Source organism: Gracilinanus agilis, chromosome 3, assembly GCF_016433145.1.
Source record: "Gracilinanus agilis isolate LMUSP501 chromosome 3, AgileGrace, whole genome shotgun sequence".
NCBI lineage: Eukaryota > Metazoa > Chordata > Mammalia > Didelphimorphia > Didelphidae > Gracilinanus > Gracilinanus agilis.
Window position 1 is genome coordinate 422975025 of NC_058132.1, and position 17588 is coordinate 422992612.

The window sequence follows — 17588 nt, forward strand, 5'->3', positions numbered from 1 at the left end:
AAAAAAATATGAAGGAAGGTGGCCTAGCAGTACCAGATCTTAAACTGTACTATAAAGCAGTAGTCATCAAAACAATATGGTATTGGCAAAGAGACAGAAAGGAGAATCTGTGGAATAGACTAGGGGTAAGCAAGACAGTTTTCAATAAATCCAAAGAATCCAGCTTTTGGGACAAAAATCTGCTATGTGACAAAAAGTGCTTGGAAAATTGGAGAACAATATGGGAGAGATTGGGCCTAGATCAATATCTCACACTCTATACCAAGATAAACTCAGAATGAGCAAATGAGTTGAATATAAAAATTCAATCTATAGGCAAATTGGTTGAGCACAGAATAGTATACTTGTTAGATCTATGGGAATGGAAAGATTTTAAAACCAAGCAAGAGTTAGAAAGTATCACAAAATGTAAAATAAATAATTTTGGCTACATTAAACTATATTAAACATGCGGCTGTTTAACATTTTGTTAAATGCAGGACTTCCTTGTCCCACACTTTTTATCAAGTATATAACATTGATTGTTCTGGCTCCATTATCCAAGAAAAGTAAGAAAAGGATAAAACCCAGTGAATGTTATTTCCCATTTATTTCGAGATCTAGTCTTTTTTTCTATTTTCTTTCATGGTATGGCAACTTCATATAGTCCCAACTGTTAAACTGTGTTAGTGAGTAATTGTTGTTGCAGGCTTATGGGACATGAATCGCTACAAGAACCTGTTGTGATTTGTGAATTTTTTTCCCCTTTTTCCTAGAATTTTTTCATGATTTGTGGTATTCTATATTTCACTCAGAAGCTATTTTTTCCTTTGGATTCTTAGATGTTTTGATAATTGATTCATATGCCTTATTATTAGACCATGTATCCCTGTGTGATTCTTATATGCATCCTTGTATCCTCCTCAGGGGGAATGTGTTATTGTTGTGAACTTTGATTTGAATTTAAGCCTTATTTGGAATAAGAGACTACCTCCCAGAATCCAGAAGGTGAACATTTTAGAGAAAGTGCCACAAAGATGCTTGCAGAGAGAACATGCTGCACTAGAAGATCCAGAGTGAATTTTGGGGTGTGCTGAATTTGAATTATGGAGAAATTGAATGCATTTTATTTTAAATGTACACTCTTATGCCAAAAGGGACTGCCCTCTAATTTTGTCAATGCATCTAGCATTGGTTTTTGTTCTTTTTTCTTTCTTTTATTTTTCTCTGATTCCCATATTATTTTAATTTAGAAGCTATAATATTGAATATACCTCTAGTTAAAGTTATGTTAGTTATGTTTCCATGATCCATTGGGGAGATGAGTCTCCCAAAGGATCACAATGGGTAATGTATAGGTGAAAATCTGATGCACCTGAGCTGCATCCTTTTAATTTACGTGCTCACTTTATATCATGACATTTGAAAGATAAATTTGGCTGAAACCCAATCAGCAGGGCTCTTTTGGGGTTTTGCTTTGGTAAAGTGTGGCAGGTGTGGGTCTATGGTTCTGTGCTTTGCTTACTTTGCTGAATGAATCCCTTTCTCTCTCATTGGTGTTATTATTAAATTCTTTAAATTAAAATACCAGGAGTATTAATCCAATTTTATTCTCACAACATATATACACAAATAGATATAATTTCATTTTATATCTAAGTCCATCATCTCTCTGTGATGAATAGAAGGCTGAATCATTGGTCCTCTGGAATTATAAAATAGTCATAGTATTAATCATAATTGTTATAGCTTTCAAAGCTGTTTTTGCAGTGTTGTCATTGTATAAGTGATTTTCTTTGTTCCACTTACTTCATTCTTCAATTTTAAAATATCATCAAAATTGCTAATGTTATATTTTAAATTATTTTGATTCTGTTTACGTCACTCCACATTTATCTATCCATGTTAAATCATCTATTTCAGTGATTCCCAAAGTGGGTGCTACTGCCCCCTGGTGGGTGCTGCAGCAACCCAGGGAAGGAGTGATGGCCACAGGTGCATTTATCTTTCCTATTAATTGCTATTAAAATTAAAAAAAATTAATTTCCAGGGGGCTAAGTAATATTTTTTTCTGGAAAGGGGGCGGTAGGCCAAAAAAGTTTGGGAACCACTGATCTATTTCTTCATTCTTAAAGCACAATTATAACCAATCACAATCATACACCACAACTTGTTCAACTATTTATCAGTTGTTGGACATCCTCAATTTCTAGATTTTTTACCTCCAAAAAATAGTTTCTATAGAACTTTTAGATAGATAGATAGTTAGAGATATACAAAATAGATATATTGGTAACTTCTGTGTATAATTCCATATTGCTTTCTAGAATGGTTACTCCCATTAAGAGATCTACCAATAGTGTATCAATTTCCTTATTTTCCCACAGTCCCAGAAAATGTATTATTTTTCATTTCTCTCATCTTTTGTTACTCTGATGGTTGTGAAGTGGGATTTCACAGTTGTTTTATTTGCATTACTTTATTAGTAGTGTTTGTAAGTATATTGTTATAGATATCCTGTGTTTCTACTCAGTTGCTTTATCCTTAAGCCATTTATCAAAATGGGTAAATGATTCTTTTTCTTCTGAATTTGAATCAGTCCTTATATATCTTGGAATAAGAACTTTATTAGAAAAAATGGACATAGAAATGTATAAATTGTATGGAAGATTTTAGATTTAGACCAAACTTCACATTTCATACATAGATAAGCTACAAATGTATATTTGAGATATATATATATATATATATATATATATATATATATAAAAGGTTATATAAAAAGCAAATTAGAGAACTATTGAAAGAACAGGTTACATAAGATAAAGTCGATAATTTTGACTACATAATATTAAAACTTTCCACACATGTAATTTTAATACAACTCATGTAAAGTGGAAACAATTACAAAAAATATCTTTGCAACAATTTTCTCCTTCTTTCCCAATAATAATTCTTTAGTTTATGTCACCTTAAAAATAGAGTAGCATATTAAAGGAAATAGATTGGACACTAAAAATTCTATAATAAATGACTATAGTAACCTAGTATTTGACAAACCCAAAGATCTAAGATTTTGGAAGAATTCAAGATTTGATAAAAACTGCTGGGAAAACTGGAAAATAGTATGGAAGAATTGAGTCATAAACCAATATCATACACTATATACCAAGATAAAGTCAAGATGCATACAACATTTAGAAATAAAGGGAGATAACATAAAAAAATTAGGAGAACATAAAATAATGTGCCTATCAGACCTATGGTGAAGGGAATAATTAATGTCTATACAAGAAATAGAAAGCATTACAAGGTGTAACTTTGGCTACACTAAATCAAAAAGTTGTAGTTTTTTCTCCCTAAAACAAAACCAATGAAATCAAGAATAGGAGGGAAACACAAAACTGGAAAAAATTTTATAGCCAGTGTCTATGACAAAGACCTCATCTCTCAAATATAGATAGGGGAAAGACCTACTTGTACAGAAATATTTATAGCAACTCTTTTTGTGGTGGCAAAAATTGGAAACTGAAGGGATATCCAACAATTGGAGAATGACTGAACAAATTGTGGTATGGTTTCAAATGGAACACTATATGCTATAATGAACAAGATATTTACAAAAACCCTAAAACAACTTGAATCAAGTGATGTGAATAGAACCAGGAGAATGTTGTACACAGTAATAGAAATAATATACTGTGAATGACTTAATATTATTTCAATGCAAGGAGCCAAGACAACTCAAAGGGATAAAAAAGACTACCATCATAGAAGGAGCTGATGGAGAGTGAATACAGAATGAAGTACATCATTTTCCTCTTTATTTCCTTCATGAGTTTTTTATTTATAAGCAATATGTATGTTTTTTCACAACACGACAAATACAGAAATATGTATTACATGACAGCACATATTTAATCTATATCATATTACATGCCATCTTGGTTAATTATTTACTATTTTTCTGTATATTTCTTATTTGTAAATAATTGTTTGTGTATTGTATCCCCCATTAGAATATAACCTCTTTGAAAGCAGTAACCTGTATTTTATTTTTATTTACAAGGAATAATAATAAGTGTATCACCACACAGGGAAGTGCTCCCCACAAGCAAGAAAATGGATTTATCTTGTTATACCTCTCATTCTTCCTATGGTACTACTAGGTGACAAGTTAGGAACAAGTTGAACCAGTCAAAGGAGTAGGTGCTTAATAAAAACTTGTTAACTGATTTATGTTTTAAAAAGACCACTATGAAAATAATTGCAATTAAAATTCCAACAACAGTTATAGACAGAATAGGTAGCCAAATTTTGTTAAGAACTCAATAATAATCATTCAACTAAAACAACACCCTATCATCAATTTCAGTCGAAATATGGGAATACATAAACATGTCAGGAAATATACTGGAAACCATCAATGAAGACTTAGTTAGGAATAGTATTAATATAAATATATAAGAAAGGTATGAATAATTCATCAGTCTCTTAGTTTTTTAAAACCTTTTTGCAAAGTCAGTGGTGAATTTTCAATACAAATATTGCTATAAATGCTTGCTGACTTACTAATTGATTTTTTGTTATACAAGAAATATTACCTATGACTTGGGCACTTTAGAGCAAACTAAAAGTAGCTTCATTCATTGTTCACTCAGAGTAAGATAACCAAAATGTTCCAGCTGTATAGAAAGAAGAAATTGCCTTAATGACTTACACTTTTGGAAACAGTCCACGTTTTCTTCTACTCAAAAACAGGGGGAATTCTTTACTTAATTTGTTATTCACATTTTAAGTAGTATGCCTCTATATAAAAATCTAACTTAAAAATTCCTAATAAAACATATCACATTAAAAAGCTCACAAGAGAATTGCAGATGGAGATGAACACTTTCAATTTTTTGGTCAAGCTAGGAAAATTGCTGACATTATTTTTACACATTTGAAAATAAATTAAATCATTTCCAAAGATGTCCCATAACAAAAGTAGAATTAAATGGGGTGGGGCATGTATTTTCAATCGATTTAAGAAGAGAGAAGATATAATTATTAGAAGCTAGGGATAAAGCTGGAAGGTTATGAAACCCAATGGATTGGCATGTAAAGTAAAGAAAACACAAACAAGGAAATCAAAATCCTTTCCTCTTTTGAGAATAAATATAGAGTAAGTTCTATTAATTATCCAATGATTATCTGAAGCAAGATGATTATCTTTCTTCTATAAATATATTGAAAGTTGAATGTCTGTCATAAATAAAATTTTCAACATGAATATTGCTATAATACTACTGTAATGTAGATGTTACTTATACTAATGAACATACGTATAAATAAAAATTTGAATGACTTAAATAAAAAGCAATGCAATAATAATGGGACATAGAATTTGGTTTTCTTGAAAATGAGAACAAATATTTTCTATATAAACTAAGCTTTATCCTTTAGGTCACACCACTTTATTTCTCTAGTTTATTTTGAACAACCTTTATTATATTCTGCTTTTACAACAATGATAAAATCACTAAAAATGAAAAGGAGGAATTGAATGTTAACATTAGGATTGGGCTAATACAAACCATATTCTTGAAACTAAAAATGAAACTAAAAATGAGAAAGTAGTAACCTGGAATTTTCAAAAAATTCAGTAAGCCACTGTGTGTGTGTGTGTGTGTGTGTGTGTGTGTGTGCGCGCGCGCGTGCAAGTGTGTGCGCTCGCAGGGGTAGAGGAGGTCATGTTAAATACAGTGGTCTAAACAATTATTTGAAATTATTCTTAATACTTGAGATAAGAAGGATTCCCCTCAGATTAATTATAAATACTTACCTCTCACAATCAATTGGCTTTGGTGTTCCACAGCTGCTGCATCATTTCTGGCTATGCAGGTATAATTTCCATTGTGCATCAGGGAAAGATTAGAAATCCTTAAGGAACTAGTGAAGTCAATGTTGTCAATGGTTACCCCAAGACTTGCTGGAATTGGTCTTCCATCCTTCTGCCAGGTGATTGTGATTGGCAAATCCCCTGAGACCACAACACATGGAATGAAGACCCTTTGTCCAATGGAGAATCTTGGGAACTCAAAAGGCTGAATAAAAGGTGGAACTGTAGGATAAGAATGAAAGAGATAATGAAAGACAGAAATACTTATGGCTGTAGAAAGGAAAAGAATTATTGCTTTGGAATGTACTTTGGAAATATTATAAACCTTATGAACTAAATGGAGAACATTGACTTTTGTAAATAAGAACTATAAGAATTACATCCAATTAAATATTTTAATTTACTCCATTATAAATAAATGTGGTATAGATGTTTCTAGAAATATGGGCTCCATCCTCTTAAAATAATGATAAAGAAAATAATTCAGGTTTTGTCACCTCTTCCATATACACAGACGATATGACAACACTAAAATTTGGTTCATTGCATTTACTAGTATTAGTATAGTAGGTTTTCAAATGCAAAGAGTAGTATACATAATATGCTCATGGTGTTCAGGATGTTTGTCATAAATGTAAAGAAAGTACATAATACAAAAATCTTTATTCTCCAAATATAGATAAAAAAGTTTCAAATTATTTTGCTTTACTCCTTTTCTAATTTTTCCTCTTGATTTTTATGTACACATCTTCCTTTACCTCTGGAGGGAATATGAGAAGTTTTTTAGATCAATTATTCTGGAAATATTGTTTTATTAGAAATTGAATAGTGTAATAAATAAGTATAGACATGTTAATTATATCAGACAACACATAGAATCAGATAAATAAATAAGCTATAATGGGTGAATGTTTACAAAAAAGTAATATATATTTGACTTTGGGATATCATCTGACATCAAGAGACAAATATTTAGACTTAAGTTCTACTTAAACAAATTATCATTTTATTGTTGGCCTTAACATTATTTGCTGGATGTCAACCTGGCATCAATATAGAGGCCTGTCTTATAAATGGAAATAAAGAATGTACAAATCAATAATCCATTTAAGATTAAAGAAGAGTTTTCTATTCTCTTATTCCTTCTTCATGCCACAAAAATTCTCAACACCTAGTAAAAGAAGAAAAAGCATAATAAATGCTATGAACCTTGAGATGCTAATTTTATTATTTTTAGGAAATATTTCTATTAAAAGTAAATTTAGAAACCACTTAAATTAGTATGATATGAAGATTATAATATTAATGTATTTTATTTTCATTATTATACACTGTTTTATGCTTGTGGCCAGTTTGACTATTTGGTTATAGCATAGTATCAATATGCAAAATGCTACAGGTTTAATATTCTATATATCAGCTAACAGTTATTTTTTTCAGTTTTCCCAAATGAGGTTACATCTCTCTCTCTCTCTCTCTCTCTCTCTCTCTCTCTCTCTCTCTCTCTCTCTTTCCTTTTAAAACTTTTACATTCTTCTTAGAATCAATACTGAATATTGGATCCAAACTGAAGACAAGTCAAGGATATACAATGGGATTTAAGCCATTTGCCCAGGGTCTTCCAGCTAGGAAATATCTGAGGTCAGATTTGAACCCAGGTCTTTCTGACTCCAGGTCTATATCTCTATCCACCATGCTATCTAGCTGCTCCCTTATTTCTTTGTGTATTTTTCATTTATTTGTGATTTTCTTAACCCTCACCAAATGGTTTAGATTGCAACCAATTCATGTCTAAACAATTCTTCTTTGTATTCTTCTACAAACGCTGCAGAGAGGGTCTACCAACATCCTTTCAGGTTTCTTCATGGTGCATGAATTCAGTGAAGCATAAAAGAATTCATTTTCTAATCAAAATCTCTTTTATAATAAACTTTATAATAAATGATTCTTGTTAATGTGTTTCAGGATCCTATTTATCTTGTACATTTCCATTGCTCTCCAGGTAATCCACAGTTTTAATTTTAGAAAACATATTTGCGTATCATAAATTATTTCTAAATATTTGTATGTGAAGAACCTATGATTTTGTCAGCAAAATGAATTCCCAGCATAGTGACATATCTAAGGATGAGTTTAAGTAACACATTCTTTGCCACGCAGTTCATAAGAGTCAGAGGTAGACTTCTAATCCAGATTCCCAGTCTGCAATTCCTACCCTATATCTACTTTGCCACATTCTCTCTACCATCAAAAGATATTGTTTAAAAGATTAACTTTCGTTTTATGCAGAAAGTTGGAATTACAAAAAGCACAGCACAAATTCCTAAAGATAATCTATGACCCTTCTCCATATATTCAATTCCAGACTCAGCTACATCTTCTTTGCTCTCCATATAATAAGATGTATTAGGGAGGACAACACATTTTTCATTCATTTTGCTTTCCTTCAGTAGATAGTTGAATTATTTACGTTACTTATCAATCTCATTTAGGAAGTTCCTTAATAATTTGAAGCTTGATGTAATCAGATTGATGTCACATATTTAAGAGTATCTGAAAGACTTCACCAGATTCCTCTCTTCTTCTATTTGGACATATGAAAGATATCCAAGATGCTGGAAATAGTTTTTGAGCTTAAGATTCTCTTTTAATTATCTCATTGCATAATGATAAACAGAAAATCATTGATCTATTCTACCTTTGAAGAAATCTTATATAATTTTGGAATAAGCCTGCAAGTTACTACTGAAAAGAGCTGCTGAGTATGCATTTTCATTATGCATATATATACACAATCAATTGTGTAACCCAAAAAAGATGATTTTCAATAGGCTATCATTTGCAAAAGTCCAAATAAAACTCTTTTTCTATCTCTATCCAGGATATAATGACTCAAAACCATGTGATACTGGCTAAGAAATAAAGTAGATCAGTGGAACAGATTAGGTTTATAACACACTAGTAGCAAATGACCATAGTAATTATTTTTATTTGATAATAATATTTGATAAATTTATTGATAAATATATTATATTTTATAAATAAAGATCCTAGCTTTGGGGGCAAGAACTCACCATTTGACAAAAAAAACAAAAACAAGAAAAATTTGGAGAGAAGGTTGGCAGAAATTAGTCATAGAACAATATCTTGCAAGATTTACCAAAATAGGTACATGGTTTAGACATAAAGGATATTAAGGAAACAATCAAAATGGATAAGGGAAGAGAAAGAGAGGATCATAAGAAATAAAATGGATAATTTAGATTACATGAAATTAAAAAGGTTTTGTGCAAACAAAACCAATACTGCCAATATTAGAAGGAAAGCAGGAAACTAGATGGAAATGTACAGCAGATTTCTCTAATAAAAGCCTTATCTTTCAAATATAGGGAACCAAGTCAAATTTATAAGCATACAAGTTATTCCCCAATTGATAAATGGTAAAGGATATGAAGAGGCAGTTTTTTAGAAGAAGCAATCAAAACTTCCAATAGTCACATAAAAAAATCTAAATCAGTATTTATTAGAAAAGTGCAAACTAAAATAACTCTGAGGAACTTATGAGCAAGAATGCTATCCACATCCAGAGAAAGAACTGTGGGAACAGAAACACAGAAGAAAAAAAATATGATTGATGACATGGTTTGGAAGGGATATAACTGGGGTTTTGACATTAAAAGATCATTCTATTACAAATATGAATAGCATGGAAAAAGGTTTTGAATAATGATACATGTATAAACCAGTGGAATTGGTTGTCAGCACCATGAGGAGGGGAGAGAAAAGGTTTAGGAAAATCATGAATTAAGTAACCATGGAAAAATATTCTAAATAAATTTCAAAAAAGAAAAAAAATGACTCAGATATTTCCTGTATTTAACACTATGACATTCTATCTCTGCAATCCCCTTTCTTTTTGCTGTGAGAAGGTATGTTTCATTATCCATTATACTGTTCAAAAATGAATATGGAAAAATTTAAAATAAACAGGTGGAAAAAAGCAGATACATCAGAATTCTAATTGCTTATCAAATTTGTTTCCATTAACAATGTAAATATATTTTCTCACTTTGCATACTATGCACTTCATCATAATTTTCTTGAGTCTCTAGGTTTCTTTGAACTTGGCATATAATTCATTATGGAACCACAATATTCCAGAATATTTGTATATCATGACTTATTAATAAATTCTTCATCCTATTATCATCTTTTTTATTATAATGTTTCTCCTTGCTAATTTAAGTCATAGGAAAACAAGCTCTTTACAAATATATGCTCTTGAAACATCTTTCAGACATACATTGAGAAAGTCATTGTACTTTCCTGGAAAGATCCTTGACATTGGAAAGTCCTGATTTTGGAAATGGAAGACTTGAATTTAATTTATGATTCCAATTTTTTATTTCTGTTTCCTCATTTGTAAAGTGTGGATAAAAATGCTGAATCTGTACCTCACCAGGGAAGCTCTTGTTAATTTTAAATTAGTCTTATTATTGTAAGTATATATTATTCTAATAAAAATAATAATAAAAATAAAATATAATAACTTTAAGGTAACACTTCACCCATGACAGAAAAATAAAACAATAAATGCTACGTGTTATTTGAAAAAATTGGGACACTTGATAGTTATTAACTCTGGAGATAAATTTGGAATTATATCAAAGGTTTATAAAATCACATAGATCCTTTGTCAAGTAATACCACTACTAAGTTTATATCCAAAGAGATAAAAGAGAAAGGATCTTTATATAGAAAGAATTTTTATAGCTACTCTTTTTATGGTTTCAAAGAATTGGAAATTGAGGGGATGCCTAGCAAATAGAGAATAGCTCAACAAGTTGTGGTATATGGTTGTGATGGAAAACTATTGTGATATAAGAAATGACCATAAAAAGGTATCAGAAAAAAACCTGGGAAGGCTTATATAAACTCATGCAAAGTGAAGTGAGCAGAACCAGGAAAATAAACACAGTAAAAACAATATCATATGACTTCCATTTAAGATGGCAGCAGAGTAAGGAGCAGCTGCTCAATCTCTCCTAACTGAAGCATACAGGATTCCTCATGGGGACATAAAAATGAATCCAGATGAATGAAGGGAACCCACACCAGGGCGCAGCATTGAAGGTACGTGGAATCAGGGCATTTCCACACTATAAATAAAGGGGCGAAACAGCTCTCACTAAAACGCGAGAGGAAGAAGCCCCTCCCCTAACCCCCACACCAAGCACAGCGCCAAGGCCAACGCACAAGAGTTAAAGCGGGATTGGGGCACCCAATAAGTCACGGGCAGCTACAGGGCTTGTACCTGAGAGCTGCAAGATTTAGGACCCCAAGTGGCTAAGGAACGCGCACGGACTTTCCCAAGCATCTGCACGGATGAAGGCAGAGCCCTAGGCGTGGACTAGGATCTTGAGCGCAGGCTGGGACCTCGAGTGGGGACCCGGTGCAGATGGGAGCATGGCTGTAGAAGCAACCCCTGAGATTGCTGAAGGAGCCTTGGGCAGAGGGGCAGACCAGGGACAACCAGGAGCCTTGACGATGAGGACAAGGAGACCTGAGCCCTCCTCAGGAGCCTAGAAAGAGAAGACAGACCCTGAGTGTGAAGACAAAGCTGAGAAGGGGCGGGGCTAACAATGGCAAGCGATAGGGAACCCCAGAAGAAAAAGATTATCAAGAAAAACTCTGGAACACTCGACAACTTTTACACAGAGAAAATCCAGACAACAGAGGAGGACAAACAAGTATCCAAACCTTCCCAAAACAATGAAAACTGGTCACAAGCTATGGAAGAGTTCAAAAATGAGATGCTGAGGAAGATGGAAGAGATATGGCAAGAAAATAACAGTTTAAAAGGCAGAATTTTGCAACTGGAAAGTGAGGCTCAGAAATCAAGAGAACTGATAAGCAAACTGAACACCAGAAATGACCAGATTGAAAAGAAAAACCAAAAGATCATAGCCAAAAACCAGTCCCTTAAGGCTGGAATTGAGCAATTAGAAGCCAATGATCTCTCAAGACAACAAGAACAAATAAACCAAAGACAAAAGACTGATAAAATAGAAGGAAACATGAAATATCTCAATGAGAAAGTGACAGACCAAGAAAACAGGTCTAGAAGAGACAATCTGAGAATCATTGCTCTTCCTGAAAAAGCAGAAATTAATACAAACTTGGACCCCATAAATAAAGAAATTATTCAGCAAAATTGTCCTGAAGTTCTACAACAAGAGGGCAATATAGGCATTAAAAGGATCCATAGATCACCCTCTACACTGACCCAGAAAAGTCAACACCTAGGAATATAATAGCCAAATTCAAGAGCTATCAAGTAAAAGAAAAAATGTTACAAGAAGCCAGAAAGAGACAATTCAAATATCAAGGAGCACCAATCAGGATCACACTGGATCTGGCAGCCTCCACGATAAAAGACCGCAAGGCTTGGAATATGATATTCAGAAAGGCAAGAGAGCTGGGCCTTCAGCCACGGATCAACTACCCATTGAAACTGACTATATACTTCCAGGGGAAAGTATGGGCTTTCAACAAAATTGAAGATTTCCAAGTTTATGCACAAAAGAGACCAGGACTAAATGGAAAGTTTGATATCCAACCACAAAAATTGAGAGAAACATGAAAAGGTAAATAAGAAACAGAGGGAAAAGAAAGAAAACTCATAATTTTTTTAAATTTGATTCTTTAAGGGCTTAAATAAGATCTAATTATCTGTATTACTATGTGGAGAAATGCTATGTATAATTCTCTGTAGTGAACCCTATACACTATTATAATATTCACTATTATAGCAACCAGAAGAATAATTCATAGGGAGAGGACAGGATACTAAATGGTCTAAGATGACATTGGGGATGGGAAAGAGGGGGGGAATAGTAGGGGACACCAAGAAAAATCTGAGTAAATAAGAAAAATAGGATATTCTATTACACAAAAAGAGGGCATGGGAAAGGCAGGGGATAAATACTATTATAAGAAGGAGAGGATGAGAGCATTAAGAGGTAATAATCAAACCTTACTCTCAGTGTAATCAACCTGGAGAGGGAAGAGTAGCTTTATTATCCATTGGGATAAAAAACTCTATCTAACCCTACTGAGAAAGTCAGAAGGGATAAACCAAAGGGAGCAGGGGAGTGGGGAGGTCAAAAAAGGGAGGGGAGAAGAAGGAGGAGGGAATTAATTAGGTCTTTAAAAACAAAAAGAGGGGAATAACAAGGGAGGGGGAAGAAAGGGAAGTCAATCAAGGGAGGGGATAAGGGAAACTGGCTCAAAGCAAACCACTGGTTTAAAAGAAAATAGTGTAAGAAGAAGGGGTGGGTCTAGGGGAGGATAGAAAAATGTCAGTGAATGCACAACTGATGATTATAACTCTGAATGTGAATGGGATGAACTCGCTCATGAAACGGAAGCAAGTAGCAGAGTGGATCAGAAACCAAAATCCTACCATATGTTGTCTACAAGAAACACATATGAGGCGGGTAGACATACACAAGTTTAAAGTTAAGGGCTTGAGCAAAATCTTTTGGGCATCAAATAAGAAAAAGAAGGCAGGAGTGGCTATTATGATTTCTGACAAAGCCAAAGTAAAAATAGATATGATTAAAAAAGACAGGGAAGGACATTACATCCTGATTAAAGGCAATATAAACAATGAGGAAATAACACTGCTCAATATATATGCACCAAGTGGTATAGCATCCAAATTCATAAAGGAGAAACTGGCAGAGCTCATGAAAGAAATAGATAGTAAAACCATAATAGTGGGAGATCTAAATATTCCTCTTTCAGATCTAGATAAATCAAACCGAAAAATAAATAAGAAAGAGGTAAGAGAGGTGAATGAAGTCCTAGACAAATTAGATTTAATTGATATATGGAGAAAAATAAATAGGGACAAAAAGGAATACACCTTCTTTTCAGTTGCACATGATACATTCACAAAGATCAACCATGTAATAGGGCATAGAATCATTGCAAACAAATGCAAAAGAGCAGAAATAATAAAAGTAACCTTCTCAGATCATAATGCAATAAAAATAATAATTAGTAAGGGCACCTGGACAGGCAAATGAAAAATTAATTGGAAATTAAATAATATGATTCTCCAAAACGAATTAGTCAAACAAAGAAGAAATCATAGAAACAATCAACAATTTCATTGAAGAGAATGACAATGATGTGACATCCTACCAAACTCTGTGGGATGTAGCAAAGGCAGTACTCAGGGGGAAATTTATATCTTTGAGTGCGTATATTAACAAACTAGGGAGGTCAGAGATTAATGAATTGGGCATGCAACTCAAAAAATTAGAAAGCAAGCAAATTAAAAATCCCCAGATGAAAACTAAATTAGAAATACTAAAAATTAAGGGAGAAATTAATAAAATCAAAAGTAAAAGAACTATTGAATTAATAAATAAGACTAGAAGCTGGTATTTTGAAAAAACAGATAAAATAGACAAAGTACTGGTCAATCTAATAAGAAAAAGGAAAGAAGAAAACCAAACTGACAGTATTAAAGATGAAAAGGGAGATCTCACCTATAATGAAGGGGAAATTAAGGCAATCATTAAAATCTATTTGCCCAATTGTATGGTAACAAATATAACAATTTAGGAGATATGGATGAATATTTACAAAAATATAAATTGCCTAGATTAACAGCAGAAGAAATAGAATACCTAAATAATCCCATATCAGAAATACAAATTTGAACAAGCCATCAAAGAAAAAATCACCAGGACCTGATGGATTCACAACTGAATTTTATCAGACATTCAAAGAGCAACTAATCCCAATACTATACAAATTATTTTATATGATAAGCAAAGAAGGAGTCCTACCAAATTCCTTTTATGACACAAATACGGTACTGATTCCAAAGCTAGGTAGACCAAAAACAGAGAAAGAAAACTATAGACCAATCTCCCTAATGAACATAGATGCAAAAATCTTAAATCGAATACTAGCAAAGAGACTCCAGCAAGTAATTAAGAACATCATCCACCATGATCAGGTGGGATTTATACCATTTCCCTCTGTTTTTGCACCAAATGACCATCTCACCCACACCTCAATGGAAAAAAATCCTAGATATAATATTTTGAGAAATCATAAAATAAAAATGCCCAATACTACTGGAATTGATGGGAAATATAAAATTAGAAGGAATCCAGAAAAAGTCCAATTTCAATAAATCCTTTAATGCGATAGCCATATTCCAATGCTTCTCAGTTAAAAGACAAAACAATATTGCAATTATCAGGGAAAACAGAACTCATAGTAAAAATAATATAAGATTATGAAGGAGTTCATGAAAACAAAAAAAAATACATTGTACCTAAAAGCCAAATCCAATGAGAATAACTTTTTCCTGCAAAAGTGAATATTATCCTAAGGGGAAAAAGATAAATGGAGCTTTAATAGAGTAAATGATTTCTAGATATAATGGTCTGAAAATATCTTTAAAAGGAATGCACACAATATACAAGGGAATACATTTAAATATACTTAAATACATCAAAAGGTCTAAGTGATGATCATATGCTTAATCTTAATGTAGGGAGAAGAATCCTAATCCTCCCAGAATCTACTCTTTTCCTATAAGGAACAAAGAAATGCAAATTTAGAGTTTGGGGTTTGATGTTTTAAAGCAGAAAAAATAAAGGGAGGATAAGGGATTTATGATATTGAAAAATGAATAAATAGACAAGGAATTCATACAAGAATGAAAGTGGAGAAAGGGTTGAATAGGTACTTCATTAACTGTATCTTTATGAACTGCTTCCCTTCCCCAAGACTCATTAGCAAGTGGGATAATCTTATCTTTCACCCTTTTCTCTCTTTTCATTAACAACTCCACTAACAAATATTCAAAATCAATCCAGGTTGGATCAAAATTTTAACATATGCTTTCTAGTTTTTTGATAACATCATCCTCAAAATAGAGGGTTTTCTGCTTAAATCCTCAATATCCTGAGGGGTAAATGGTTTTTGATGTCTTATGGTAACTAACTCATTTTTAGGATTAAAGGTTGGTACTTCTCTTAAGAGGAATTTGATTATTTCTTGTTTCTTTCTCTTGGGTTTCAGCTTGAGTTGCCATGAAATTGGTGAAAGGAGGAATAGTAGGAATAGTAAGAGAGATAGATGAGAGTGAGAGGTAGTTTCAGTAGGTTAATTTGAGAGATACAATATTAAAGATATGAAACTTGAGTCTCAATTAAGCTATCTTTCTGTTGTTTATTCTTAGAGAGAACTAGGTAAATTTTTTGGTAAATTTGATATATTTGAAGTAATCCTAGCAGAAAAATACTCCCCAAAATAATAAGAGTCTGAGAAAATCAGAAACTGTGAACTGTGCCAGTTCATTAATGCTCTCAGGTAACAGGAGTTGTTTGAAATAGTCTGTAACTTCCTCCTTCACTATATGTGACATAATTTCTAGCATCTTATTGAATATTGAATTACCTCTAAAAATTTCCTGCACTTCTACTTTTTGCCCATGTATTCTTGGAAAGTAGAGATAATATAGTAAAAAGTGAGGAACAGAAGATTAACAGCTTAATCAAATACCTACCTGGCTCTCCAAGTAGTATAAAAGTTTGACAAAGTGAGGAGAGCAGTTAAAAAATAACAACTTTGTTTAATTAAGAAAGAAGTACAGAGAAAAAGAGAGATTATTAATCTTATACCCTATAAATCTATCTAAACTTAGTATCACTAAAAATAATTCCTAAAATCTACCTAAAATTTCCTAATACTACTTCTAACTGTCTTCTCAAGACAGGTTCTTAATGCCTGGCACACCAGGCCTAATTTATTCTACTCTATCTGTAAAATACTTTCTAACTAACTAACTCCCTAAAACAATAGACAGCCAGCTGTCAGTCAACTCTCTGAAGCCCCTTGTCTGAAAGTCAGCCATCCTGCTCTCTAGAGATTGCAGAGGCAAAAATCTCCCTTCCCTCAGCAACTTCTTCCTTTATCTCTTCACTGACCAATCCCCATTTTACCACCTTCCAGCCAGAATGCTGTTCCTCCTTCCTATCCTCAGGGTCCTGGTCTCTTTAGTAATGGAATCTTCAGCTCTTGTTCACTGCTCACTGAACCTGTCAGTTCTCTGATCCACTGAGAAACCCTGCACTCTACCCTCTTAAGCTAGACAGAGGGAGAGATCAAAAAGTCCCCTTAAAATATATACTATGTAATATATAAATAAAATATGCATATTTTATACTTATAATAAATAAAATAAAAATATATTAAAAATATAAGGACAAGAGTCATTCCCTTATAAATATGTAAAGGATAAAACAATAGTTTTTAAAAATGAGCCATGAACTCATATAAAAGAATGCTCCAAATCCCAATCGAGAGAAATTCAAATGAAGACCACTGCAGTTTCATCTACTTCACTGACAAAAATAACAAACATCAAAATGATAGATTATAAAGAAGCTGTGGGAAGTTAGTCAAAATAAGGATTCTTAAAAGAAATTTTAATCATAAATTATACCCATAAATTTACTAAACCCAACAATAGCACTATTACACAGATTCTTAGTCCCATTTGTAAAAGTAAAAAAAGGGAATGAAAATTTCCAATTCATTAAGAATGGCTTAACAATTTGTCTCATATGAATTTAATGGAATATAACTATGTGATAAAATGACGTTAAGATTTCAGAGGAACTTTGAAAGC

The 17588-nt window shown here is 32.6% G+C and overlaps 1 protein-coding gene across 1 annotated transcript in view; it reads right to left on the reverse strand.

Moving 5' to 3' along the window:
* Positions 1 to 17588, reverse strand: part of DSCAM (DS cell adhesion molecule) — a 607061-nt gene that overhangs the window by 530065 nt on the left and 59408 nt on the right. Inside the window, exon 7 of the mRNA XM_044669244.1 lies at positions 5807 to 6085. Coding sequence (XP_044525179.1) covers positions 5807 to 6085 — 279 coding nt within the window. The remainder of the gene's footprint in view (positions 1 to 5806; positions 6086 to 17588) is intronic.